This window comes from Aspergillus multicolor, assembly GCF_047715735.1.
Source record: "Aspergillus multicolor strain CBS 133.54 unplaced genomic scaffold BDW74scaffold_7, whole genome shotgun sequence".
In the NCBI taxonomy this organism is placed as follows: Eukaryota; Fungi; Ascomycota; class Eurotiomycetes; order Eurotiales; family Aspergillaceae; genus Aspergillus; species Aspergillus multicolor.
This window is the reverse complement of record NW_027395958.1, coordinates 380,161-404,775: the sequence shown is the minus strand read 5'-3', so window position 1 is coordinate 404,775 and position 24,615 is coordinate 380,161. Positions and strand designations below refer to the sequence as shown.

Here is a 24,615-nt window from a genome sequence, read left to right as displayed (position 1 = left end):
GCCAAAATGTTCTTCGCTGGCAGTTTACAGGAGGGAATTACTCGCGCCGTTCAGGAGTCCAAAGCTGTCATATGTTTTGTGTCCAGTTTGTCCTCTATCAACTGCCGTCATTGACTCTGTATAGTCCCCGCTGCTAACCAGTGCTTTCGCAGATGAGGGCGAGACAAGCTCAACATGGCAGGAGGAATACTTCCACGGCGATGAGGTACTACCATGATGCTATATCAAGCCTTCTATTGCGCATGTTGATTCGAGCCGTTGCATAGGAGTTCACGCAACTACTAGAAACGCGATCTGTCCTATTGCGCATCGCCAAAGACAGCCCCGAGGCAGGGTTTCTAGCCCCCATCTGCCCCGTCACGAAGTATCCGACAGTCATCATGATAAGGTATTGATGCGCTCCGAACCGGGACACTGAATCATCTGCAGCTTAGTGCAATGTTGACCTGTTCGCAGAAATGGAATGCTAAGGGAGTATATCGTGCCGGATATCTCGAAAGACGACTTTCGCAACCGAGTCTCGGCTGCTTTGGACGATAGCGAACCGCAGATCCAGGCTCTTGCGTCTTCAGCGCGTCAAGAGGCCACGGAACAAGCTCAAGATATAGGCCCCTCCCCTGCACCGGCGCTGGAATCCGTTCCTGCAGCTCCCACACCAGCTAATGATGCGGCTTACACACCATCCACTCCCCAGCAGCCTCGTCAGCCTACAACTCTTACGTCTTCAGCCGAGGCGGCTCAGACGCAACCATCACCGGATCAACAGAGCCATCCCGTGTCCAAAAGTACCTCTGGTGAGAAAGACATGGATTCATCATATGCCGCGAGTGGGAGAAAATACAATGCGAGAGGACCCCGAGAACAAGAGGAGGTCTCAACCCCCCAACCGCCTAGCAGCACTCAGGATACGACGCAACAGAAGGATACGAAAGGAAAAGCACCGATACGAATAAACAAGAAAGAGAAGCCTGCAAGCCCGGCCCAGCCACCAGCCCCTCGCCCAACGCCAATGGCAGGACCGCCATCACAGTACCGTCTTCAGGTCCGGCTTTTCGACGGCAGCTCCGTCCGCTCAACTTTCGAGCCCTCGCATACTATCCGAAAAGAAGTCCGTGCCTGGCTGGATGACCAGCTGGAGGAAAAGAGACCCTACAACCTCAAGCTCATCCTCACACCCCAGCCAAACAAAACATTGACCATGGCCGAAGAAGACCAGGAGCTCCGTGAACTCATCACCGGCTCCACGGCGACCTTTGTCTTGGTGCCCATTTATACATATAGTGACGCATACTCGCACTCAGGACCCTTGCCTGTTCGTGCAGTCTCTTCAGTTTACGGGCTGATTAATTCTGTCATTGGTGGTGTGATAGGGTACATCGGCTCCTTCATCGGGTACGCCCAGGGTCGAGCTTCATCTTCACAATCTGAGCCTCCCCAATCCAGTGAGCCCCAAGCTTCCGGGGAATCCACTGGAAGAAGCACAAGACAATGGGGAGCGAACATCCGGACACTTGGAGACCAGCGAGACGGGCAGAGTAGTGAGTTTTACAATGGCAATCAGGTATGCGGCCGGACTTCCTCCTGAGGTCTTGATGCACTGTTGATTTACTAACATGTTGATGCAGCTTAGTTTCGAACCGCGACGGGGCGATGAGTGATGGGAAGCAACTTTATACGAAAAAGCTATGAGAGGAGATTATTCTTATTGATTTGGGTATCTGTGTCTATCTCAGCCCAAAAGTAGATTGTAGTGGTTAACTAAATCACCTTGATGGCCCAGACAATCGGCTTCTTTACCGGAATTATAGTGTACATTGGATCATGATTATGCCGCTATGCAAACAGTATTCGTGTGGAGTTCCCTACGAAACTCAGCTATGTATTCCGTCCAAAGTCTAAACGCTCATATTTCTAGAGATATGCGCTTAGTAGGGCTTGGCAGCGGCCTGGCAAGCTTTCTGTAACACGAAACTTTATTAGTATCCTGCTATACCTTGATCGGTGGGTCAAAGAGGACATACCAGCTGGTCAAGGTACCAACCGCAGATAGACATGTTGCCCTGGTTGTCGTCCATGCACTTGCGGAAGTTCTGAATGTCGGTAGCGCAGGCGTTGTTCTCCCAAGAGCTGTTGGTAGCGCTGCCGGCCCAAAGACCGTTGTCCATGGGCTGGGCCTGAGCAGGAGGAGGAGCTTGCTGAGCCTCGGCAGGGGCGCTGGAGCCGCCGCCAGAGAAGAGGCCGCCGATGGCGTGGCCGATGGAGGAACCGACAGCTACACCACTGTATAATAAGTTAGTTTATGCGATTGTCATTCGGATGTGAAGTTTCCGGCGCTTTTGATGCATTGCCACCAGCAAAAAAGCATCCGAACTCGACTTGCGGCGGAGCGGGCAACTTACGCAGCGGTGGAGGCCATCTGGCCGAAGAGACCGGGGCCAGCGCTCTGCTGGACGGGGGCGGGAGCTGCAGGAGCCTGAGCAGCAGTAGGGGGGTGGGCAGCGGTTGAGTGAGGCTGCGAGTGCTGCTGGCCGTAAGGCGCATGGGCCGGCTGGGCGGCTGGCGCAGTAGGGCGAGTGGGAGCGCTGCGCGCAGGGGTAGAGGCGGGAGCGGCACCACGGCGTTGACGAGGCATGTTGACTGTGTGATTGATTGAGGTTTGGTGGTTGTTGAAGATGTGTATTGAGGCGGGTGGAGGAGATTATATAGAAAGAAGACGGTCGAATCGGCGGAGAACAATTTGGCGCATGTCAGCAATACACCCGTTACCCGGGATTACTGCAGATCCGGTATTTTATTGGAGTTTACTACTAGCGCCGAAGATGATCTCGACTGAAAGCATGTATACTTTACAGCTTTCAGGGCATGCGCATGAAGCCATGATACGTCTTTCGAAAAAAATACTGCCATCCACACGTGTTACCAAATATATGGATTAGATCTCGTATACTTAAAATTCTCTATTCTTTCGAGAAACGGGGTACCGGTGCAGGTATGCATTGAGGCCGGTATCTCCGATCCTGAATAGTGGCGAGTCTTTGTGGATGAGTCAACGTTGGGAGCGTTCCCCGGCGATTTCGAGGCGGTGATCTTACTGAAGCGGACAGATAGAATTTCAGAGATTCGCCGCCCAATAGTCGGATCTCACTCAAAGAGGTGATGCAAGGATCTTCTTCATCGAGGATCATTTGCCGGAAACTGTCTTCGTAAGATGTGGTACCACTCGGTTGCTCGACCCTTATACATTTGTTTAGTTGGCCCGTTAAGACTCCAGGATGTCTGGAGGGACTGACATGGCAATAAATGGTGAAGAGGAGCCGGTCTCGGTGGTGGGTGCGATGGGTTTCCGACCATGTATCGCAATAGTCGCCATGATACATATATGTATATGTCGTTTGCACGTTCAGGTTCCCTTCCTCTTTTTCCGAGCATCGTCTTTCTTCTTGCGTCTCTCTTTGTTATTGCCCTTGAGTTCTTCCTTGCCGCGACGCTTTTTACGTCTTTCGTCTTTCGCACTGGATTTCGCCTTGATTTTCTGTGACTTTTTGGAGCCGCCAGCACGTGCTTCGGCTGATTCCAATTTCTGCGAACCCTCGGCTTCCTCAGCGTGGCTCGCAGGACCGGATTTATCGTCAGCATCCGATTCGGAATCACTTGAAACATATTTGCCCGATGCTTCAGGCGTGGCGTCTGCCTTCTTAGCCAGCAGTGATGCCTTCAATTGTGCGCGCGCCTTCTCCTTCGCTAGTTGTTCCCCCCGCTGCAAGTCAAATTTCTCGTTTCCAGCCTAGTAAGGTAAGCGATAATTCAGGGGGGGAGTGGTTGGGATCTCATACAAGGCCATGTTTGATAAAACGTCCGGCTGCTTGTTTGTCAAGCACCATGGTCCTTTGCTCTGGTTCAGCCTCCAGCGCTTTGATTTTGTCGAAATACTGTTTCACTCTTTTCAATTCTCTGTAAACAGGGTGCTCTGTTGCTTTGACGCCCTGTAAGCGCAAGTATGCTGCGATAATAGTAAGTACTAGTTCTTTCAAGTGAGCTAGAAAGCGCGTACAGAATATCAGTGACTCTAGAGCATAGGCGGTCATGACGTGAAATTTAGCCTTGTCCAGAACAGGCAGTTTCTTAGATGTTTCAATGACGGTACTTTCGAGAATCGGCGCAAGCGCCTCCTCAAGGTCATCGACATCATCGTCAAGCCGCTCAATCAGCGGTAACAAGTCAGCAGGCTCCATGTTTCGAGATTTTTGGTCACAGAACAATTATTGAATGAAGGCGGAAAAAGTCAAAGGCTCTGCGGAGAAACCCTGATCTTTGGGACGTACAAAAAGGGCGGTCAATTTGGCGGTGTATCTGAAGCCTCGGGCTCTTCTTTACTGCTCGCGATTGCCTATGAGCTTGTTCTCGATGTACATTCTCGATGTGCATTACTTAAGTCAATCCCATCGATACAGCTGCCGGTGAAGCAAATGCTTCTTCTAACTTGGTAGCGCTAATCCCAGCCTTATGGCGATCAACCATCACTCAGTTTCGCAGATGTTAGGAGCTCGTCCGCTCTTGCGAGCAGCGGCCTCAGAACTATGTGGTTTCAAAGGACGTGCTGCTTTGCAGGTGCGTCGTAGTCGAATGGCATCAACATGGATGCAAGATGTCGACGAGGTGGCGGATAAGAGTGGAAAACGTCGGTTATCTGGGCGCATTCATATTCTCGGGGTTGGAAACATCGGCACTTTTGTTGCTCACTCGCTCGCAAGTCGACCATCTCCGCCGCCTATCACTCTTCTTATGCACAGTCCGGAGGTGTATGATGTTTTCCGGAAACGGAAGCAGACCTTAGCTATTGATAGCATCGGATTAGATGATAACAAAACTGGGTTTGACGTTAATGTGTTGTCTGAAGGGATCTGGCATTCAATACCCTACAGGAACGCAGAAGAAGAAGTGGCGGCGGATGGGCAATTCGTACCTGGTAATGTGACGGACAGCGAATCGCAACTTACGCAATATGAAGAGGGATCCGACGAGATTGAGTGCTTGATAGTTTCCGTCAAAGCACCCGCAACCGTATCCGCCCTGCAGACTGTCCGTCATCGATTGACGCCGAACTCTACCGTATTGTTTATTCAAAATGGGATGGGCATCATTGAAGCAGTCAACGAACACGTTTTTCCCGATCCTAGGCAACGTCCGAACTACATGCTTGGTATTGTTAGCCATGGCCTTGCCCAGCGAAGTGGCAGGTTTCACGTCACTCACACCGGTGTGGGCACAACGATTCTAGGCCCTGTGCCGCCGCAGAACTCTGGCAGGTTGGGGTTGAATGGCGAAGAGCCAGACTGGGCCCCTAGCACCAAATACTTACTGCGCACATTGACGCTCACGCCACCACTAGTTGCTGTTGCCGAGTCTCCTTCTTCGATTATGCTGTACCAGCTGGAAAAGCTGGCGATGAATTCCGTAATCAATCCACTGACTGCGTTGATGGACTGCCGAAATGGCGAACTCTTATACAACTACAGTTTCACTCGTGTGATGAGGTTACTCCTTCTCGAAATCTCGAGTGTGATCTGTAGTCTACCTGAACTACAAGGTATACCTGGAATTGAAAGTCGTTTCTCCCCGGAGAGGTTGCGCTGGATGGTCACGCAGCTCGCGAACAAAACCGCGAAGAACCACAGCTCCATGTTGCAAGACGTGCGAGCTAACAAGACAACGGAAATTGAGTTTCTGAACGGATATATCGTGCGGAGGGGCGAGGAGATTGGCCAGAAATGCGTGGTTAACTACATGATCAAGCACCTGGTGCTTGCAAAGCAGCGAGAATCTCGCCGGAAAGAATCCAGTACCATTCCGTTTGATATCATGGACGAACCCAAGGACAGCAAACTTTGACCTGCTACCTGTCTTTAGCGCTTTATCTCAACATGACACCGTTTCTAAGGCTATCCTGCAGAGATCTCTGATTTGCATCCACCTTTTCAGCAGCATTTGGTGCCTTCCCTGGTCTTCTTCTTCCACGCTGAACCGGGAATCCTTCAACCCATCTATAGCCTGATCAGCCTCGTCCATATATGCATGGATCCAGCCTCGGATGACGTCCTCGGACTTTTTTGCATCTACTCCTCTGGTAGAGGAACCGAGGACGTAGTTCTGCCAGTCCTCGGGTCGCATATAACTGATGCAAGCGGCGATCTCGGTTCGGTAACATACGCCGGTGGCCGTAACCTGATAGTTGCTACTCCGATGTAAGCAAAGAATCTCGGGCGACCGCAGGCCGTTCACGATGATGGCGGCTCTTACCCAAAGTACTGCTGCAGGCTCAGTTCCTCTTGCTGTGAGGAGCTCAGTTCCCGGAATACTATATCGTCAAGATATAACGTTTCAGACTCGTTCTCGTCCAGGTAAAAGCCATCTACCAAGTTAGCGTGCTGGCAAGGGCATGATAAGACGCTTGCCTCACATTCGGTGAAAAGAAAGTCGTTTGGGTGGTTTCCATAACTCATAAAGATCTCTTCTCCTGCTTCTACAGAAAAGTTCGGTCAGCCTGTATAGCAAACAACTTACTATATTAGGGACATACCATAGGCTTTCGCAGCCCTGAAGACATATTCTTTCCCATCGAACTTCACGTTGCACTATGAAGATCAGCACACCTGTATTCGGCCATGGCCCATATCAATCGCACATACCGCCACGTCAGAATGATTGAAGTAATCAGCAAACGGCAGGAGTGCCATAGCATCGTTTCGATCTTCTGGTGGCTCCTGGCCAGGCATGAGATAGAAAAAGCTCCTGGTATTGACGATCAGCCAGTAGTAGGAAAACGCTTCCCAATCGGTCTCTGGAAACACAGCAGCAACTATCTCCCATGCTTTGCGCAGTCGTTGTTTCTGTTGCGCCAGGGCATTTTGATGAGATGACTCGTATTCAAACTCGAGTTTACTTTTTCGAACCTTCTTCCAGCGCCCCGAGATGGACGGTGGTAGAGCGTTGCGCAGAGGTTCTGGCCATAGAATTGGCATGCAATCTCTGAAGTCCTTCCAAGTCGGCCAGGTTTTTTTCCAGAGCTGATATGGTTCGAGGTCCTCGGGCTCTCCGTGACACAGGAAGGCAGCCAGTAGCGCATGTACTGGAACTGCTTCGTCGAATTTGCGGACGAATGAAGATGGGATTGCTTCTACTGTCAACATTACTTTTCGTGGCACTCTCACGATCGCCTCATTTCCCTATGCGCAAAGCTTAGAATGCGAAGTAACCCCAATCCATGATCACACGGTCACATACTTGTATACTCCGCATGGCTATCATCCCTAGACCACGTCCTGAGAATTTTGCTGGACCCACGCCGTTCACAACGATGCCTTGAGATATCACCCATTGCGTGAACAATTCATGCTCTTCGCCAGGATACATGTCGGGGAAATTCGAATATCCTAGCAATAGATTAACCCTGTTATATTGGACAAAATCATCGAAAACCCGAAGACAACATATCTTCTCATGAGGGGCGACAAATCGAGATACTACTCCTTATCTTATCGCCTTATCCGATGCTTATCAACTCTTATCAGTCATACGGCGAGCCATAGCGATCACTTGCGCTCCCGGAGCATCCTCCGCATCAGACCACGGTCCACCACCGCCACTGTCTTCGCAAGCAATGTGTGTATAAAGTCACGGTAGCAAGATGTCGCTTTTCAAGAGGCCGGGAGCTGCAGCTGCCAGTCTTCGACACCTTGCGCTGCCCATACGTCAACCCCGCTACTCGCGTTCTTTTGCCGGCCTCAATCGGCCGGCGCCAAAATATCCGCATCATGTTCCTCTCGGGTTCTTCGAGAAAGGATTTCTCGCTGTTGGATCCGCAGTAGGAGCGCTACTCAATCCTCGAAGAGCTGGTTAGACTGGAGTCAATACCGGGCATTTGGAATTGAAGAACTAACTCCGGGCTTCGGTGTTCTAGACCTGATCGCAACGCTCGGCGAAGTCACCGCAACCCCATACTTTATCTACCGACTCCGCGATGCTATGCTCCAAGACCCCACTGGCCGACAAATTCTCCGCGATCGCCCACGCATAACCTCCCAAACCCTCCAACTTCCCTACCTCCGTTCCCTACCCGAGAACTCCGTCGGACGCACCTATGCCACATGGTTAGACAGGGAGGGCGTCTCTCCGGATACTCGAGATAATGTGCAGTACATTGACGACCCAGAATGCGCATACGTCATGCAGCGGTACCGCGAGTGCCACGATTTCTACCACGCCGTGACTGGGCTGCCTACGTTTGTGGAGGGTGAGCTGGCGCTGAAGGCGTTTGAGTTCCTGAATACGTTAATTCCTATGACGGGGCTTAGCATGGCTGCGTCTGTGCGACTGAAGCCTGCCGAACGAGAAAGACTTTTCTCGCTGTATCTGCCTTGGGCGGTGCGCAGTGGGCTGAACAGCAAGGAACTGATCAATGTCTACTGGGAGAAAGTTCTGGAGAGGGATGTTGATGAGTTGCGGACAGAGCTCGGCATTGAGAAGCCGCCGGATATGAGAGACATCCGGCGGATGATGAGGATGCAGAAGAAGAGGGAGAAGGAACAGTTGGAAGGGAAGAGCTGATAATGTTCCCAAGTCCTCTGTCCCTGACCGATGACCATGTACTTTTAGCGAGATATATAGATGTATTTTATACTTCAAGGTTCCGCGGCATGTCTTCTCAGTGACACCCGCCATCAACGTTAATAGGCAGGTTCATTTTATCATCGCCTATAACCCCAAAACGTAGCTCAAAGCAGGAGATCGGATTCGTCATAAATCATAGGTAGTCCGTAATTATATTCTCTTTCTTTCCTCACAGGTCGAGGAGATCATCATCATCATCCCATCCACCCTTCCGCCTAGAGAAGACAATCTTCTGCTGCTCTTCTTCATCCTTGCGTTGATTCTCGGCGACGGCATTCAGCAGCTGCTTGAGCTGCTCTTCCGTGACCTTCGACCGCAGCTGACCCGTCTGCGCAAGCATAATAAGTCGGTTCTCAATGTCTGTCGCGCGCGACTCCTTCACAAGACGGATTCGTCCGAGACGGTCTGCGGCTTCGGGCTCGAGGATTTGGTTGAGGATTGTGGCGCGGCGCTCGGCTAAAGCGAGGGTATGAGTGCGTGCTAATACGAAATAGTGTCGTTGAGTAGAGCTTACCTTCAACTTGTCTAGAAGTGAAGCGTTAGCGATGTTCTCTCTGCATTGATGGGTATCATGAGATATGAACGTACTTTCTCTGGTCATCCTGGTTGCCCTCTGACGGGGCACCTCGCGCGCCGCCGCCCTGCTGCTGAAGCTGCGCGAGACGGGCTCGTCGGATCTACACGGTGCTCAAGTCAGCTCTACTGCGGGTAGCGGCCGTCCAGGGCTCCTACCGACCTCCTCTAACTCTGAGTCGGCCATGGCTGATTGGGATGAAGATCACGGGATAACAAGAGCAAAAAGTTCGATAGCGAGAAAAAAAGATCGAGTAGTTTCTTTATTGAACCACGTTTTAGGCGTAGATCGTTAATGGAATAGGCAGGAGCAAGAAACACGGGGTAAACCGCCCTGAAGATTTGTCGCGTTGGTGATCATTCGAACCCCACTTCACCACGCGGCCTGAGGCTGTAAGGCTCCGAGATCTGGCGGGGCTATCATCCAAGATCCATTCCAAGATGTTTACTTATCTACGGACAAGCAGCGGGGTTACGGACATTATTGCGCAATCGACACATCTTTCAGTCTCAAGAAAGCTCCAGCAAGATTTGGAGATAGCTGCCATTGGCCAGTACCTGAGTTTCGAGCTCCTAAGCCCAATCAAGGGAGAAGATATTTGTATCGGACTGAAGCAGTCAGCCCCGAGCGAGGTGCTTTGATAGCACTGTGCTCCTGTGCTCCCACGCCTTGGACTCCAACCGCAATTAATCGGGCGAAGAGATACGCGTGTACAAAGTAGACTGCTCAACCATGTCTCACAGCAATGATAGTCATTTGACCCCTGCTGCAATTGGTTGTCGCAGCCACTTAAATCCAAGCATGTGCGGAGTAGCCACAGGAATGAAGAGACCTTTGACTGTCTTCAATAAGCAGGTACCCGCCATCGCCGGCCGTTGGTACCCCTTGCGCTGTTTGTCCCGGTAAGCTTTGTCCTGCGTCGATGGCTGGGAATATCAGCAGGGACGACGCATGTCATGGCCAGCCAGCATCAATGGCTGAGTATTTCGTACTCCGTGGTAGTTCATATATAAGGCAATTCCCTCGGATAGATTGGGTGACAATCCGGAATAGAACAATGCATGATAGTGCTCAGATGAGGCTGTGCTATAACTAATCGTTAGGTAGCTCTCCGATGCCGAATCGCCGATCATCACATGACTGAGATACGGCCAAAATACCCGCCACTGGCTAACCAGACTTGGTGACGAAGCTCCGAGTGCGAGCGCGAGTGCGAGTTCATCCACCACCGGCATTCTTCTGCTAGCCGCCTTGGAAGAGGGGTCGTTACATCTCCAACTCCCTCTTCCTTTCGTCATTCACATTCCTTCCTTCTGCCCATCTCGTCGCTGCGATCTCTCCGACTATACCTTCGCTCTACCGCGCATCCGCTCCCTTCCCAGCCTTGATCTCATTCCTTGCTCCCGCGTCAATGCGCCCTATCTGAATCCATTAGCGCCTTCAGATTTACGCGCGGATACGCAATCGCCTTTCAGCTCAATATATTGAACATACAACCTAATCTACTCCGTGCGACCTCACTCCTTTATCGACTCGATTCCTTCCATGAGACGGATAGACCGAACATCTACCTATCAGTGACGTCTTGGTCTGGTCAAGGTACTGCTACCTATTCTCGCCGACCTCACGACTAGATTCTCGCCACCATGGCAGAGTAAGGCTTCTGGCTCCATATGATGGTCATATTTACAGCGTGAGACTAAATTTTGCATAGTTTAATCGCCTTTCATAATTATTATTCGCACCAAGGTTTCCTCTCGCCGTCAAACATGCTTCCACGCCCAACCAGCCACAAGCGGTCCCTCTCATCTGGGAATAGGTCGTCATCGCCTGATCGCCAGGTTACGAAGGCCAAATCTACAAATGATCTTTCACGAATCGCAAATCCTCCAGCCCCGACCGTTCGCTCTTCAAGCGAAGGTGGAGACGGGTTCAGCACTCTGAAGGACCCCAGACTTATGCCCCCTTCTGAATCACCAGAGACGTCTACGCCACCCTCGCATCATCCAGATCTTAATGACGAAGTTGCAACGCTGAGTTTGAAACTTGTCCAAGCCATCAACAACCAAACGAACCTCGACGACACATTAGTCGCCACCCGCCAAGAATTAGAGCAAGCCCAGGAAAAGGCCCGCGCGCTAGAGTCCGAAAACGAACAATACTGGCGAGACATTCAAGATGGAGCACTCGTCAAGAAAGCAGATGTCGACTTGTTAAAAGCGTCTTTGGCGGAGGAGAAAGCCCAGCGGATCCTAGCGGAGAAGGAGAAAAAGGGCATCGAGCAGGAGCTAGAAACTCTCACTGCGGCTCTTTTTGAGGAAGCGAACAGGGTGAGTACCTTTTACTATCAGTCGTGGCCACATTCTAACCCATATTACAGATGGTTGCTGCTGCCAAGCTCGAGCGCGAAGCTGTCGAGAAAAAAAATGAGCAGTTACGCTCACAAATCAAAGACACCGAATCACTTCTCGCCTCGCACCAGGAGCAGTTAGCAGAACTAAAATTGGTACTTCAAGTAATGAACATCTCCAAAGATGACCTTGATGGTCGCACGGCAATTTCTACTGCGCCACCTTCTCCAGCTGGTCCCTCGCAACCCCCCATGTTTCCCGGGAAGAGCATTGAAGGTACAGATCTCCCTGGCGACATTGTGTGCGCTGAGATAGCTCCCGGCCCTGCTACCAGCTTCCCTGATCTCATCAAGGCTGTATGCCGGACCGACATACTGGCCTATGAAGATTTTCGGGAGCTGTTTACTGCGGCAAAGAGTTCGAAGCCCCCAAGCAGAGCTACCAGTGGGTCATATTCTGGATTGAATGTCATGAGCTTGGCTAGCAGCTTTGGTGGTGCGAGTTTCGGCTCCGCCGCGTCGTCGCCTGCGAAATCCCAGCCTCATTCCCCCAGCGGAAGTGTCTCTTCACCACAGCCTATTACCTCGAGCATTCCCCTGAAAGACGCCCGCTTCTATAAACGCGCACTCCTGGAAGATATTGAACCTACATTAAGACTTGATTCGGCCCCCGGGATATCCTGGCTCACCCGAAGAACCGTGTTATCTGGCATCTGTGAGGGAAGCCTTGTGGTTGAGCCAGTGCCACCGAATGTTAGGAAATACGAATTTCCTTGTTCTCTCTGCGGCGAACGCAGGAGTGGTACAGACAACGAGCGCACTCATCGTTTCCGCACATCTGACAGTGATACGGCACAGCGATACCCCTTGTGTGTTCTCTGCGTTGAGAAGGTGCGCTCATGTTGCGAGTTTACCGGCTATCTTCGTCTTATCCTTGATGGTCATATCCATGCCGAGGAACCTGATGAGGTGCAAGAGGCATGGGAGGAAACAGTTCGCCTAAGAGAAAGGATGTTCTGGTCCAGAATTGGTGGCGGTATCGTCCCGGTGTTTGCTCAGACTACTGCGCCAGAGGAGCGGCCTGGCCAACATGAAGCGGATGTGAATTCGTCCATCGAGAAGCCCGTGGTGATGATTCAGCCGAGCGAAGACGTTCAGGACATGATTGATCGGGAGAAATCAGCTGCGACCCCGCAACCTCTCCCCGCGGATGCTATGACCTAGGGCTTTCCCTTGACATACACAAACTCATTTTCGACATTAGCAGCGTGTCCTTATACAACGCCGCAACCTCAGACTGGCGAAGACCGATATCAGCAGAAACATCAACTTCACCTACCGATTAATCAAAAATCAATCGCTCCGCAGATGGAACAGCATTCTTGTTACCCTAGCGGCAGGTCATAGCGGGATATAATACATGGCAGCATGGTACTCGAGCGCGGGACGTTTATTGCATGCTTACATATTTTCTCTTCACCGAATATTTCGTTGGGTTGCTGCTCTCAGCATCTGGCGTCTATCTTCACGGCCACCATGCGCAGCTTCATTCTGTATCACTACTACTAATCTTGCTTTGGTCGTTGTGTCCTGTATATGACCTTTTCTTAATAATTCGTCTTCTATATGCGATTCCGTCTGTTTTTTTTTTTTTTTTTCTGTTCGATTCCTCATTGATTTTTTTTCTACTTTCCACTTTTTTCCTTCTTTCCATCAGCATGCTCATCATCGGCGCAACGGGTATGGCTCTTTTTTGCTGCTATCTAAGGATAGTGCGATTGTTGTTTTTGTCATATAGAATTCTGATGGCTCCAAAGTCTTACGCATGAAGGACATGATCTATGAGATGTTCCATACTCCTGGCCTATTGTGCGTTCATCTATCCTTAGACTTCAACTCGGAGTAATCATTAGCATGTCCAAACTCTCTGGAAACATGAAGGCGACCAGCAAGCTCATAAGTTTAATAGGCTAATGTAATCTACAAAAGGCGTATATCTCAACACAGAAAGACATAAGAATGATATACCATTTCGAGAGAGAATCCCCAAGAAAGACCACGGAACTCCAGAGAATCAAGATACAATGCAACGCCCGCATAACAGGATCCCCACAACAAACGCAAAGACCCGAGTTCATCATTGCTTGTACCGCTCATGGATATTCCTGATCTGCTCCTCGAGATTCATGTTTTGAGGGTTCGGCGGGCCACCCATCGGTCCGACCGGTTGCTGCTGGGCCCCTTCAAATGCCATGCGCTTCTTCCTGGCCTCTTCCTCAGGGTCCGGAACGGGCTGAAGGGCGGTTGAATCGAAGACGTCGCTTCGTTGGCTGGCGAGTCGCTTGAGGTTGTTGACAACATCTGCTGTGGACAGGTTGGTTGTTGCGGTACGAGCCTGAGCCTTGGCCTGCTGTTCTCGCCAGCGGGGGTCGAGCATCTCGATACGCATGTGTTGCTGCAGCTCGACTTCGGGGATTTGCTGTTTACAGTTTGGACAGAGGGCCATGGCGCCTGCGGCGTTCTGGCGGCGCGCTTGTGCGCGGGGGACGTAGTCGGAACGGATCCGCATGGGTTGTTGGCTGGGCGCGACTTTGGCGGCTGCGGCTTGTTCCCGGGCATCCATGCGCTCCCGGATGCGCTGTTCCTCTTCCTGGGCTGCAGCTGTCGCAGCGACGGGTGGGGTAGGGATGCCTTGAGGTGGTGGCTGTGGCGAGTATACCGGACCAACGGGTTGGACGAAGGGTTGGGGTTCGGGCTGCGCGGGATATGCGTTGTAGTACGTCGGAGTCTCCATGTCTGTGGGCATAGCTTCTTCAATGCGGAGATGGTTCAGCGACATCATCGCTTTCTGTTCTAGCGAAGCGGATTGCAGGTCGGTGAGGGAGGTCGGAGGAGGGAGGTCGACTTGATCGTCTGCTTCGGTGAAAAGAACCGTTTCCACAACCACAAAATCATGCCAGTCGATTTGCGCATACTCTATCCGTTCGTTTTCCTCTTCTTCCTCCTTCTTTATTTTCTGTTGCTCCTGATACTTGACCCATTCCGCGCGTTTCTTTGCGCGTTCCAAGACATGGAACTTGTTCTTCACGTTCTGCTCCAACTCCGCAATTCTCTTCTTCTGAGAAGTAGCCTCGTCTACCCCCTCGGGACGAAGAAGTATGGTGTACTGATCAACCAGCCTCGTAAAGAATTGGTAAAGACTGTGCTGTGGGCGGAGGAAATCGAACTGGAAGTTCCGAGCTTCTCGTTGGGAGAGAGCCGTCATAAAAGACTTGCCCCGTTTAGCGACAAAAAGAGCTGTGAGCCGCACGACCTCAAGATCTTGCGCGTTGATTATCGGCATTCGTGCTGAGAAGTGAAACTCTGGAGGCGGCGCAGGTCCCTTAGGTGCTTCGGGTGCTGGAGTTGGGGTGGGCTCGCCTGGGCGGCCAGCAGACACATCAGTCCCTCTCCCCTCCTTGATTTCAGTGAGACGCCATTGGTAGAATGGTGCATACGGGTCATTCGAGTTTAGGAAGGAGAACTTGGGATTGCTCCGCTCTTTTTCGCGTACACGGTCTAGCAAGCCTAGTGTCAGTCGCGTCGCTTGAGATAAGTCGTTACGATCACGATAAAAACCTACCTTCAAAAACGGCACCGTTTCGAGCAACATATCCAGCTGTCTTCTCAACAATCGCTAATCAAGCTCTATTAGTTCGCGCAATCATTCGTAAATGGGTAGCAGGACTGACCTCGAATGTCCTTTGGTGGCAAGACCAGTCCCTCGGGAGGTTTGCTCGCATCATCAAGGACAGTCGGCGTGTTCCCGTTACTCATGGATGCCATATTGAACGACACCTTCCAGAGCATGCGGTGGAGAGATGGAGTTGGGACGAATGGATCCTCGGCTGTCCTAAGTAAATCCAGAGTTCATCGCTGGCGACCAAAGCGGCTAGCTGAGCCGCGCGCCAATCCGGCTGCTCTTGATTGGACTCATTTGCCGCTTGATTTCGGTGCCAAGACAGTGTCCTTACATAAGCGGTTGAGCCGCGAGTTTCACAGCCTCATGAAACAGTGACAGACAAAGTTTCAAAGAAACAGCACAGCATCAAAGTAGATACTCGATGCTCGAGACGTAGGCAGAATCGCAATGTTTGTATGGCAGACAAGTTCCAAATGCCAAGTAAGCGCAGTAAACTGACTGTTTTCGTCTAACCCGCGATGAACCCCTGCCCCCAGATATGCCGTATGCAACAGCTGATCAACTCCACTACTGTTCTCAATTCGTGGTAAGCGCTGCCACACGTGTTAAGTTCATCCTGTGCCGCTCTCCTTCAACCGCTTCAGTCCACCCCATTATTGAGTCCAGCTCTGCCCTCGCTTCTCCTCTCCTTTATTTTCTCCTCGGTCATGGCGCTGTGTGCTTAGTGACGACCGCGCATCAGCTTCCTACCTCCTTATATCTACTCCATTGTCCAATTTCATATTCTGCTACCTACCAGCTGCGTGGGTCTCCAGTCGGAGTATTGTACGGCCTACTGCATTTTACAGCTTCAATTTGCGTTTAATTGACCTTTAAATGATTTTTTAATCTTTGATCTTTTGCTTATACCCATTGGAATACCCCACGCTCTCTTTCTTCTATTCATTACGTTTGTTCCTCCCCTGGGAGTGCCGGCTTCAGAATGGCCAAGGACACCCTGGACGTCCGTCCGCCGCGGACGTCTTCTCGCTCCCCCAGTCGCTCGCCCCGGCCAAAGAACCGCAAGAAGGCCACGGCAGTGGCCTCAAGCTATCAATCAGATGGCGTTACAGATAACGACATCTTCAGCCTCCCGACATCCGACTACAAGGTCATGGTTCTGGTGACGTTGGTAGCCGCCGTGGTGCGGCTTTTCAGAATCTACCAGCCGACCAGCGTTGTCTTTGACGAAGTGCAGTACGTTTCAATCGGCCCCAACATGATACGTTATGCGATTCTAATTCTCAATCAACAGTTTCGGTGGTTTTGCGACCAAATACATCAAGGGCCGCTTCTTCATGGACGTCCACCCCCCTCTCGCCAAACTCCTTATCACACTCGCTGGATGGCTTGCTGGTTTCAAGGGCGACTTTGATTTCAAAGAGATCGGGAAAGACTATCTCGAGCCCGGTGTGCCATATGTGGCCATGCGCATGCTCCCCGCTATCCTAGGAGTGCTCACCGTGCCCATTATGTTCTTGACTCTGAAGGCTACCGGGTGCCGTACCGCCACTGCTGTGCTGGGAGCTGGTGCCATTCTTTTCGGTAAGCTTTGCTATTTCGATACGGAGAAGAGTACACAAGCTGACTTCGCGCAGAAAACGGATTAATCACGCAATCCCGTTTCATCCTCTTGGACTCTCCTCTGGTGTTTTTCACGTCTCTCACCGCATTGACCTTCACTTGCTTTACCAATCAGCAAGAATTGGGGCCATCGCATGCCTTCCGTGGACCCTGGTGGTTCTGGTTGGTTGCTACTGGATTGAGTTTGGGTGCCACTCTCAGTACCAAGTGGGTTGGTCTATTTACAGTCGCCTGGGTTGGTTCCCTGACCATCCTTCAACTCTGGGTTGTCCTCGGTGATACTAAGACTGTTACTCCCGTATGTTATTCTTTCTTCTCTGGACTCCTAGTACTTTCTATACTGATCCGCCAAACTAGCGTCTTTGGTTCAAGCATTTCTTTGCTCGGGTGTTCTGCTTGATTGTGATTCCCTTGGGTTTCTACTGCTCTATGTTTGCAATCCATTTTCTGTGCTTGGTCAACCCGGGAGAAGGTGATGGTTTCATGTCCTCTGAGTTCCAGGCAACGTTGAACTCGAAGGGGATGGCTGCTGTGCCTGCGGATGTTGTCTTCGGCTCTCGCATCAGCATTCGCCATCATAACACGCAAGGCGGATACTTGCACTCCCACAGCCATATGTACCCCACTGGAAGCAAACAGCAGCAGATCACCCTTTACCCCCATAAGGATGACAACAACCTGTTCATCGCTGAGAACCAGACTCAGCCTCTTGGTGTAGACGGGACAGAAATTGCGGGTCCTTTTGCTTGGGATAACATCACGACAAACTATATCAAAGATGGCGCAGTTATCAGGCTCAACCACATGATGACCCAGCGGAGAATCCACTCTCACGATGAACGTCCCCCAGTAACCGACGTCGATTGGCAATTCGAAGTCTCGGCATACGGATACGAAGGTTTCCCTGGTGATGCTAATGACTACTGGCGTATCGAGATTGTCAAGTCCTTGTCGGATGGCGAGGAGGCAAAGAAGCGATTACGGACTATCCAGTCAAAGTTTCGCTTAGTACATGTCATGACTGGCTGTGTCCTCTTTTCTCATAAGGTCAAACTTCCTGAATGGGGGTTTGATCAACAGGAGGTCACTTGCGCCAAGGGCGCGTCTTTGCCCAACAGCATCTGGTACATCGAGAGCAACAAACATCCCATGCTACCTTCGGATGCTGAGAAAGTCACGTACCGAAACCCAGGCTTCTTCGGCAAATTCCTCGAGCTCCAGAAGGTGATGTGGACTACCAACGCTGGTTTGACGGACTCGCACGCCTGGGACTCACGTCCTCCGTCATGGCCCACTTTACTTCGTGGTATTAACTTCTGGGGTCGCGACCACCGTCAGGTTTACCTCTTCGGAAACCCGTTCGTCTGGTATTCGTCTACTGCAGCCATCTTGGTTTACGTCATCTTCAAAGGAATCTCCCTTCTACGCTGGCAGCGTAACTGTGATGACTATCGCAACCCAACCTTTAAGAGGTTTGACTACGAAATCGGTACCGCTGTTCTTGGCTGGGCTTTTCACTACTTTCCGTTCTATCTCATGGCGCGTCAACTCTTCCTGCACCATTACTTCCCCGCTCTTTACTTTGCTATCCTTTCACTGGCCCAGGAATTCGACTTCATCACGAGCCGTATTCGCAGCTTGGGTCTGCCATCTCGACCCGTCATCGGGAAGGCCTTGGCTGGTGTCTTTCTAGGGCTCACAATCTTCGCTTTCACTCTGTACTCTCCTCTGGTTTATGGAAACCCATGGACAAAGGACGCCTGCCGGCAGGTCAAGCTTTTGAAGACCTGGGACTTCGACTGCAATACTTTCTATACCGATGTAAGTAGCAGGATATGATATTGCAGATCGTGCCCAGTCGCTACACAAAAACGGCTAACAATATGCTATCAGTTGAATCAATATGTAACCCACTTCACCAGCGCGAACCCTGCTGTCCCAACAACACCGGCAGCTATCCCTCAGTCGGCACCTGCTCCGGCCAAGGCCCAGCAGAAGCAGGAGAAGGAAGTCAAGGTCGAAAGTCCGGAATCAAGCATCACATCCAGCAGCTCTCCGCAACTTCGTGGAACCCAGGCGCGGGTTGAATATCGTGATCAACAGGGTAACATCCTCGATGAGGCTGTGGTAGAGTCTTTACGAAAAGAGGGCAAAGTATCCTTCGAGACTCGACATGAGACTCGAACTCGGCTGGAGCATGGCCACTTAGTGGACGTTGTCGATGGCAAGGTCGCTCCGCCTCACCCGGATGTTGAAGGCCAGAACCCTGAAACTCAAGGCAAGGCAGAGGAGGTTGTGGATGACAGTCCAGCCTCCGCGGCCGGCGCAGGAAGCTCGGCTGAAGAGCCAAATTCTCCTGAGCCTAAGCCCGCTAGTGAGGGCAATGAGGCCACCCCTTGAAGCGTTACATATGTCACGCTGTTAAAATACCTGCCATATTCTACCCTCTCTCTTCAAATTTCCTTGTTCTACTTTACCCCTCCGACAAAACTGCCTTCTCTGTGTTTTTTCGATAATAATTTTTCTATTCTTACCTAACGAAATGTGCGGAATTGTACATGGTTATAACTCTGCGATTGCGCAATATCGTAATACTACTGTAGAGTAACAAAGGAAATCTCCAATTGGGTCACGTTAAAGCAAAATATGCACAAGCTCTCGATCAAAGAGTCTCATCCCCCGAATCTAGTCTTCACAACGGTTGTAATGTACAGCAATCAACATTGAGACATCTCCGGCTTCAAGTATACTGACATTATCTAGAAGTCGTACTCCTCCTTACCGTACTTGTTGAAGCGCTCGTGGAGGTCCTGAAGGAATAGAAGGTCAGTGCAAAGGCGCTTCCCGCGATTGCATGCGGAGGGGAATCAGGAGGTTCATACAGCGGGAAGAGTCACGTTGGGAACGATGACAGTGTTCAGAGCACTGGGGGCGTTGCGCAGAGGCTGGCTCTTGTCACCACCGGGGTGGTACTGGTATTTGTAGGACTTGCCGTCGTCCTCACGCTCCCAGGGCATAGAGCTGTCGGGAATGCGGACGTTGCTCTCGGAGGTGACGGAGGTGGGCTTCTTGCCGAAGTACCTAAGGGCAGATGACAATGAGCGAGTGCTACTTGAGCTTGAGAAGCTATAGTGAGGCAATTGTGTCGAGGAGGAGTCGTTTCCGTCATCTCCTGAGATTCCCGAATATGGCATGACACTCACCAGCCGGCAATGAGGAAAGCACCAGACATGACACCGAGCAGGACCTATTTCCAATTAGACACGCATGCCTTCGAGAATACGATTCAGGTCGGTTTCATCCGCAGGAGGGTCCGTACATAGAGCTCGGGGTCACGCTTGGGAGCCTTGTCGAGGCTTGACTCCTCCAGCTTGGAGCTGTAGGCGCGGCGGGCGGGGGCGCGGAAAAGAGCCTGGCGGGCAAAGGCCCGGCGAGCGGCCATGGCAGCAATTGGGGACATGGTGATTGAGTGGAATGAATAAAGCGTGGGGGCTGCAAGGACTTGAGGTCAATTAATGGCGAAGTGGGAGAGCGAACTGAGGTCGGGTCGGACGATTGACGGCACGATCATCAGGTCGCATCTGGTTGGTGGGTGCTTGGCAAGGCGGTGCTTAGTCAGGCTCTGACCCAACACTGATGTTTTGCTGCATGGGAGTATGAGCCCCGTCGGCTTCTCTGCGGTGTCCGTGCTTTCTACTACTGTTCGCTTCACCCACTCCATACCTACCGCTCCCTACCCAGACACCTAGAATCCTCCTTTGCGCGTCCTAGCGACATGGTTATGATGTGTGCTGCGTGATTTGAACGTGCTGCTCAGCTTTTGCGAGTACTTTTCTAACCTCATTCGCAAGGTATGTGGCTGAACCCCCCTTTGGTGAGACAGGGGCCGAAAACATTGGTATCCTTATCTAGAAATGCGCGGGCTGGTGGAATATACAATGGGGATGCTAACTATTTATTGACGGGCTTCAGTTCGACTTACATTCTTTCCGTATCCATTGCTAGCGGGTTGCTTTCCTCTTGTCGCTCCTTAACCCCCCCCCTGAGCTTCGCCGAATCTTGTCCGCAGTCGACTCCACCACAACATGATATATTGCGGTTACTGATAGCAAGACGTCGTTTTCATCTACCTGGCGACAATGGCCTTCCAACAGAGCAATATGGACAACAGTGAAACCGCGGACCATCCAACGCCGCATGCATTAGGACTTCCGCGCCCCCCGTCTGTCGGCGGGATTTCGTCGCGGGTCACGGACATGTCGGAGGATGGTGATGAATCGCGAACGAATACTATGTCATCACACGTCGTACCGCAATCACGACCTTCTGTGTCACGACGTGGCCCCCCTCCTGCGAGAAGCTCCATTGCGTCGACCAGCCAAATAACGAAGCGACCCGAAAGTTCTGCGAGCAGGTTGAGCCGCACTCATATCCCGTCATTGGCTGCATCAGGCTTTTTCCGTCCCATGTCCTCTCAACGCCTACAAGCACATCGTGGACGTCCTGTGACAAACCAGACGACTGTCTCAACCGAAGACTGGGGTGATCAACTCAACCAGAACAGGCGGAGTTTGATATCCAACAGCACCTTTCCTAACTCTCTTCCGGCTGCGGATCAGGAAGTTCCCCCGTCGCGTGGCACCGAATTTACTGATCCCATTATCCCGGACCGGAACCATTCGAACGCCAGCCCTACCGCAGATACAACGGTCAGAAGCGAAAGCGCGAATCTCATATACGACAGGGATCGACCCCCGCACCTCAATCTGGGAGTGAACTACAAAGGCGCTAACGAGCCCGAACCACCTCAGAGATCGCCTCTCTCTTTCCTCTCGCTGCATAATAGAAATGCATCCGCAGAGAATCGTGATAGTCGGACGCATGAACGGTTATCGTCTGCCGACTCGTCTCCGCGGTCAATCGAAAAGAAACCTGAGCCGGTGAAGAGTCGGGACAAAGGCCGAAATTACGAGTATTTCGTAGGCAACACACTCTTTTGGGGGGGAGGCAGGTTCCAGAATTCGAGGGACAAACCAGTCAACATTGCGACAGCGTTCCTTGTGCTTGTTCCCACTGGCTTGTTCTTCGGTTATTCGTAAGGCTGCATAATTAAACTTCTATGACATATCGTTAACAGCTTCCTAGGGGTCCTTGGCTGTGGCACAACATTTCTCCAGCTATACCAGTCGTCTTCGCCTATGTCTTCTACCTATGCTTTTCCTCATTCATACATGCGTCCGTGGTAGATCCCGGGGTATGTTCAGGTTGTTTCTCTAATGCAAGTGCTTATACTGATGACCTTAGGTCATACCTCGAAATCTCCATCAGATGCCCCCTATGGATCCTGCTCAAGATCCCCTCGCCATAGGCCCCCCGACGAACGACTGGGTGATGGTGAAGCTCGCAACTTCCGACGTAGCCGCCATGGACGTCCCTATCAAGTATTGCAAAACATGCTCTATTTGGCGTCCTCCACGATGCTATCATTGTCGCGTCTGCGATAATTGCGTCGAGACCCTTGACCATCATTGTGTCTGGCTGAACAACTGTGTCGGCCGTCGAAACTATCGATACTTCTTTGCTTTCGTCAGCACATCCACACTGCTCGCTCTCTTCTTACTCGGCGCAAGCCTGGCTCACATTCTTGTGTACCGTTCACGAGAGGGCATCAGCTTTGGTGACGCCATCGATAAATGGAGAGTGCCGTTCGCAATGGTCATTTATGGAGCCATCGCAGCACCTTATCCAGCCTCATTGTGGGCATATCATCTTTTTCTTGTCGGCCGCGGCGAAACCACCCGTGAGTATTTAAACTCGCACAAGTTCGCCAAAGCCGATCGCCACCGTCCTTTTACACAAGGAAATGTGATCAAAAATTGGATGGCAGTTTTTGGTCGAGCACGACCACCGACCTACATGCAATTCAAAGAATACTACCAAGAAGGCGACCAGCGACTGAGTACGGTGAAGCGGAAATTCCTCCCTCGCAATACGGAGCCTCATAACGACATTGAGATGCAGCATGTTCCTCCTGCTGAATCGGGCTAATCATCTGCTTACTTTCTCTCTTCATTTCCTCTTGTTTTGATACCTTCATTCATTGATGATTTCCTAGCACTTTCTTTTGCGCTTATTACCCTGCAGCGTTGTTTTCTGTTCCCATGTTCTCTCTCCCTCTCTCTGACTTTTCCTTCGCTTATGTTTCGGATATTGACGGGCTTCGGGTTTGTATTTATATTATGTAGCTAGATACCAGCAGGTTTTCGCATCTTGGGCTTTTCATCTTCGGGGGGGCGGTCGTACTAGGTAACGGAGTCTTACTTAGGTAGATGTATTGTATTGAATTGAATCTCATTAAATCATCCACATTCAAAAACTAGGTAGGTGACTGTATATTCAGCTTGATGGTTCCCAGTTATCACGGGCGATATATATCTATAGCGCTACTCCGAACAATGCGGTATGCGATTCTATTCAAAATCAACACCGATACACAAGTTCTAGTATACCCAAAAAATAAGGCCCTTGGAAAGACCTTAGTACTTATTCCTCTCAATCAAGACATGTTGATTCTGCACTGAGACGGCTGTGCGTCGTTGGTCTTAGTCACAACATTCATTGTAACTATCTGTCGGCCCGTATAGTGCCAGGAACCGAGCTCCAGCCAATGAGGTTTGATGCAAGTTGTGTGGGGACGCCATCCCTGCCGATTGCGGGACCGGGAGACCGGACTAGTGAAGTTTAGGGCAAGCGCCAATCTTCGATCCATAACATGAACAACTCCGTCGTCGGTCGGTATACAGGATTTTGTATCTATACTCGTTTACTCATACAAGCGAGTTATTCTGCTTCGGATATCAAGAAGAATTGGGAGAAGCGTTCTCATGCTGGAGCTTGTGGTTGACCCGATGTCACATGCATGCTGTAGCGTAGTATCTGCTGGCATAACCTACCCGATACTATACGAGCAACGACCACGGCAACAGTTGACATAGAGTATCCTCAGATGAAGTCCTGGCGGAAACAAGCAAGTACCTATGGTGTGGCATTTTCAGTGATATCTTCACGCGGGAGACGGCGTTATGATTTGCGAATCGCTCAATGATCGCGGGGCCGGATTACTTTGGCAGAATGTGACCATTAGAATTTGGAGAGATGACGGCCGGATAAAAGAAGAGAAAGAGAGAAGCATTAGGTATGATGCAGAGTTTCAAGGACACATCTTATCCGTTGAGGAGACTGCCATGGTGGTTTTCAAAGACTCTGTTGCTTTTCGCGTTCCCAATTGGTGTCCCGTGAGGTGATCCTTAAGATCCAACTGGGACTTGAATAGCCCGCAGGCCTCATAATGTATATCGGGTGGTTGATAAAGGCCAGGCTGTCGTGATTTGACGCCTGTCCGGCGGCTATCACCTGAGATCTAAATTGAAAGCGCTATCTCGAGAACTGCTGAATGTCCAGAGCAAGGCACGCCACCGGACAGTGATGTACAACCTATGCTGATTAGCTGTCTCTGTCATGAGCAAGATAATCTGCAACTTTATTCGGCAATGCCATATTTTTGCTGAATGATTGACTGCACATTATCATATGCCATTGGCAGTTGAGTCTCATTTTCTAGCAACCCCGAGCTGGGAAAGGAACGCAGGCGATATCAGAATGGCGCCACTCTGTATTGGGCGTATTTGAGCTCAAGAGACCAGATTGCTTGTCAGTGTG

At 51.0% G+C, this 24,615-nt stretch overlaps 13 protein-coding genes across 13 annotated transcripts; 7 read left to right on the top strand and 6 right to left on the bottom strand.

The window, feature by feature from the left end:
- Window positions 1-6: 6 nt before the first annotated feature.
- Window positions 7-1,658, top strand: BDW74DRAFT_176499 (UBX domain protein; the record flags this gene model as incomplete). The annotated part of the gene is made up of 5 exons (XM_073728619.1): window positions 7-85; window positions 153-205; window positions 267-388; window positions 457-1,561; window positions 1,626-1,658. The coding sequence occupies 5 exons, from the start codon at window positions 7-9 to the stop codon at window positions 1,656-1,658; spliced, it is 1,392 nt and encodes a 463-aa protein (XP_073585624.1).
- Window positions 1,659-1,925: 267 nt separating this feature from the next.
- On the bottom strand, window positions 1,926-2,632 carry BDW74DRAFT_176498 (coiled-coil-helix-coiled-coil-helix domain-containing protein; the record flags this gene model as incomplete). The annotated part of the gene is made up of 3 exons (XM_073728618.1): window positions 1,926-1,958; window positions 2,022-2,280; window positions 2,400-2,632. 3 exons carry the CDS (start codon window positions 2,630-2,632, stop codon window positions 1,926-1,928), a joined length of 525 nt encoding a protein of 174 aa, XP_073585623.1.
- A 226-nt stretch (window positions 2,633-2,858) lies between these two features.
- Window positions 2,859-4,253, bottom strand: BDW74DRAFT_149902 (Sas10/Utp3/C1D family protein). The gene is made up of 4 exons (XM_073723949.1): window positions 4,052-4,253; window positions 3,834-4,000; window positions 3,291-3,784; window positions 2,859-3,234 (listed from the first exon to the last, which is right to left on the bottom strand). The coding sequence occupies exons 1-3, from the start codon at window positions 4,230-4,232 to the stop codon at window positions 3,401-3,403; spliced, it is 732 nt and encodes a 243-aa protein (XP_073585622.1). The 5' UTR covers window positions 4,233-4,253; the 3' UTR covers window positions 2,859-3,234; window positions 3,291-3,400.
- Window positions 4,254-4,503: 250 nt separating this feature from the next.
- On the top strand, window positions 4,504-5,889 carry BDW74DRAFT_176496 (ketopantoate reductase family protein; the record flags this gene model as incomplete). The annotated part of the gene is made up of 1 exon (XM_073728617.1): window positions 4,504-5,889. The coding sequence occupies one exon, from the start codon at window positions 4,504-4,506 to the stop codon at window positions 5,887-5,889; it is 1,386 nt and encodes a 461-aa protein (XP_073585621.1).
- Window positions 5,890-5,916: 27 nt separating this feature from the next.
- On the bottom strand, window positions 5,917-7,410 carry BDW74DRAFT_176495 (uncharacterized protein; the record flags this gene model as incomplete). The annotated part of the gene is made up of 6 exons (XM_073728616.1): window positions 5,917-6,232; window positions 6,298-6,409; window positions 6,458-6,520; window positions 6,578-6,632; window positions 6,687-7,223; window positions 7,282-7,410. The coding sequence occupies 6 exons, from the start codon at window positions 7,408-7,410 to the stop codon at window positions 5,917-5,919; spliced, it is 1,212 nt and encodes a 403-aa protein (XP_073585620.1).
- Window positions 7,411-7,633: 223 nt separating this feature from the next.
- On the top strand, window positions 7,634-8,720 carry coq4 (ubiquinone biosynthesis protein COQ4). The gene is made up of 2 exons (XM_073722252.1): window positions 7,634-7,892; window positions 7,958-8,720. The coding sequence occupies exons 1-2, from the start codon at window positions 7,685-7,687 to the stop codon at window positions 8,602-8,604; spliced, it is 855 nt and encodes a 284-aa protein (XP_073585619.1). The 5' UTR covers window positions 7,634-7,684; the 3' UTR covers window positions 8,605-8,720.
- On the bottom strand, window positions 8,721-9,554 carry BDW74DRAFT_129484 (DNA-binding protein). Its single transcript, XM_073722250.1, has 4 exons — window positions 9,404-9,554; window positions 9,256-9,344; window positions 9,182-9,192; window positions 8,721-9,123 (listed from the first exon to the last, which is right to left on the bottom strand). Exons 1-4 carry the CDS (start codon window positions 9,425-9,427, stop codon window positions 8,837-8,839), a joined length of 411 nt encoding a protein of 136 aa, XP_073585618.1. The 5' UTR covers window positions 9,428-9,554; the 3' UTR covers window positions 8,721-8,836.
- A 1,254-nt stretch (window positions 9,555-10,808) lies between these two features.
- Window positions 10,809-12,932, top strand: BDW74DRAFT_129472 (guanine nucleotide exchange factor SEC2). The gene is made up of 3 exons (XM_073722249.1): window positions 10,809-10,895; window positions 10,956-11,571; window positions 11,622-12,932. The coding sequence occupies exons 1-3, from the start codon at window positions 10,888-10,890 to the stop codon at window positions 12,813-12,815; spliced, it is 1,818 nt and encodes a 605-aa protein (XP_073585617.1). The 5' UTR covers window positions 10,809-10,887; the 3' UTR covers window positions 12,816-12,932.
- On the top strand, window positions 12,932-13,574 carry BDW74DRAFT_129455 (uncharacterized protein). The gene has a single exon (XM_073722248.1). It carries the CDS (start codon window positions 13,049-13,051, stop codon window positions 13,418-13,420), a length of 372 nt encoding a protein of 123 aa, XP_073585616.1. The 5' UTR covers window positions 12,932-13,048; the 3' UTR covers window positions 13,421-13,574.
- BDW74DRAFT_149876 (putative pre-mRNA splicing factor) lies at window positions 13,476-15,464 on the bottom strand. Its single transcript, XM_073723948.1, has 3 exons — window positions 15,323-15,464; window positions 15,214-15,267; window positions 13,476-15,149 (listed from the first exon to the last, which is right to left on the bottom strand). The coding sequence occupies exons 1-3, from the start codon at window positions 15,438-15,440 to the stop codon at window positions 13,729-13,731; spliced, it is 1,593 nt and encodes a 530-aa protein (XP_073585615.1). The 5' UTR covers window positions 15,441-15,464; the 3' UTR covers window positions 13,476-13,728.
- Window positions 15,465-15,873: 409 nt separating this feature from the next.
- On the top strand, window positions 15,874-19,455 carry pmt1 (protein mannosyltransferase 1). Its single transcript, XM_073723947.1, has 5 exons — window positions 15,874-16,509; window positions 16,568-16,857; window positions 16,911-17,194; window positions 17,254-18,717; window positions 18,790-19,455. The coding sequence occupies exons 1-5, from the start codon at window positions 16,256-16,258 to the stop codon at window positions 19,294-19,296; spliced, it is 2,799 nt and encodes a 932-aa protein (XP_073585614.1). The 5' UTR covers window positions 15,874-16,255; the 3' UTR covers window positions 19,297-19,455.
- On the bottom strand, window positions 19,456-20,436 carry BDW74DRAFT_149872 (uncharacterized protein). Its single transcript, XM_073723946.1, has 4 exons — window positions 20,216-20,436; window positions 20,100-20,143; window positions 19,779-19,977; window positions 19,456-19,706 (listed from the first exon to the last, which is right to left on the bottom strand). The coding sequence occupies exons 1-4, from the start codon at window positions 20,354-20,356 to the stop codon at window positions 19,656-19,658; spliced, it is 435 nt and encodes a 144-aa protein (XP_073585613.1). The 5' UTR covers window positions 20,357-20,436; the 3' UTR covers window positions 19,456-19,655.
- Window positions 20,437-23,264, top strand: erf2 (palmitoyltransferase ERF2). The gene is made up of 4 exons (XM_073723945.1): window positions 20,437-20,747; window positions 20,869-21,991; window positions 22,042-22,150; window positions 22,201-23,264. The coding sequence occupies exons 2-4, from the start codon at window positions 21,036-21,038 to the stop codon at window positions 22,942-22,944; spliced, it is 1,809 nt and encodes a 602-aa protein (XP_073585612.1). The 5' UTR covers window positions 20,437-20,747; window positions 20,869-21,035; the 3' UTR covers window positions 22,945-23,264.
- The last annotated feature ends 1,351 nt before the right edge of the window (window positions 23,265-24,615 follow it).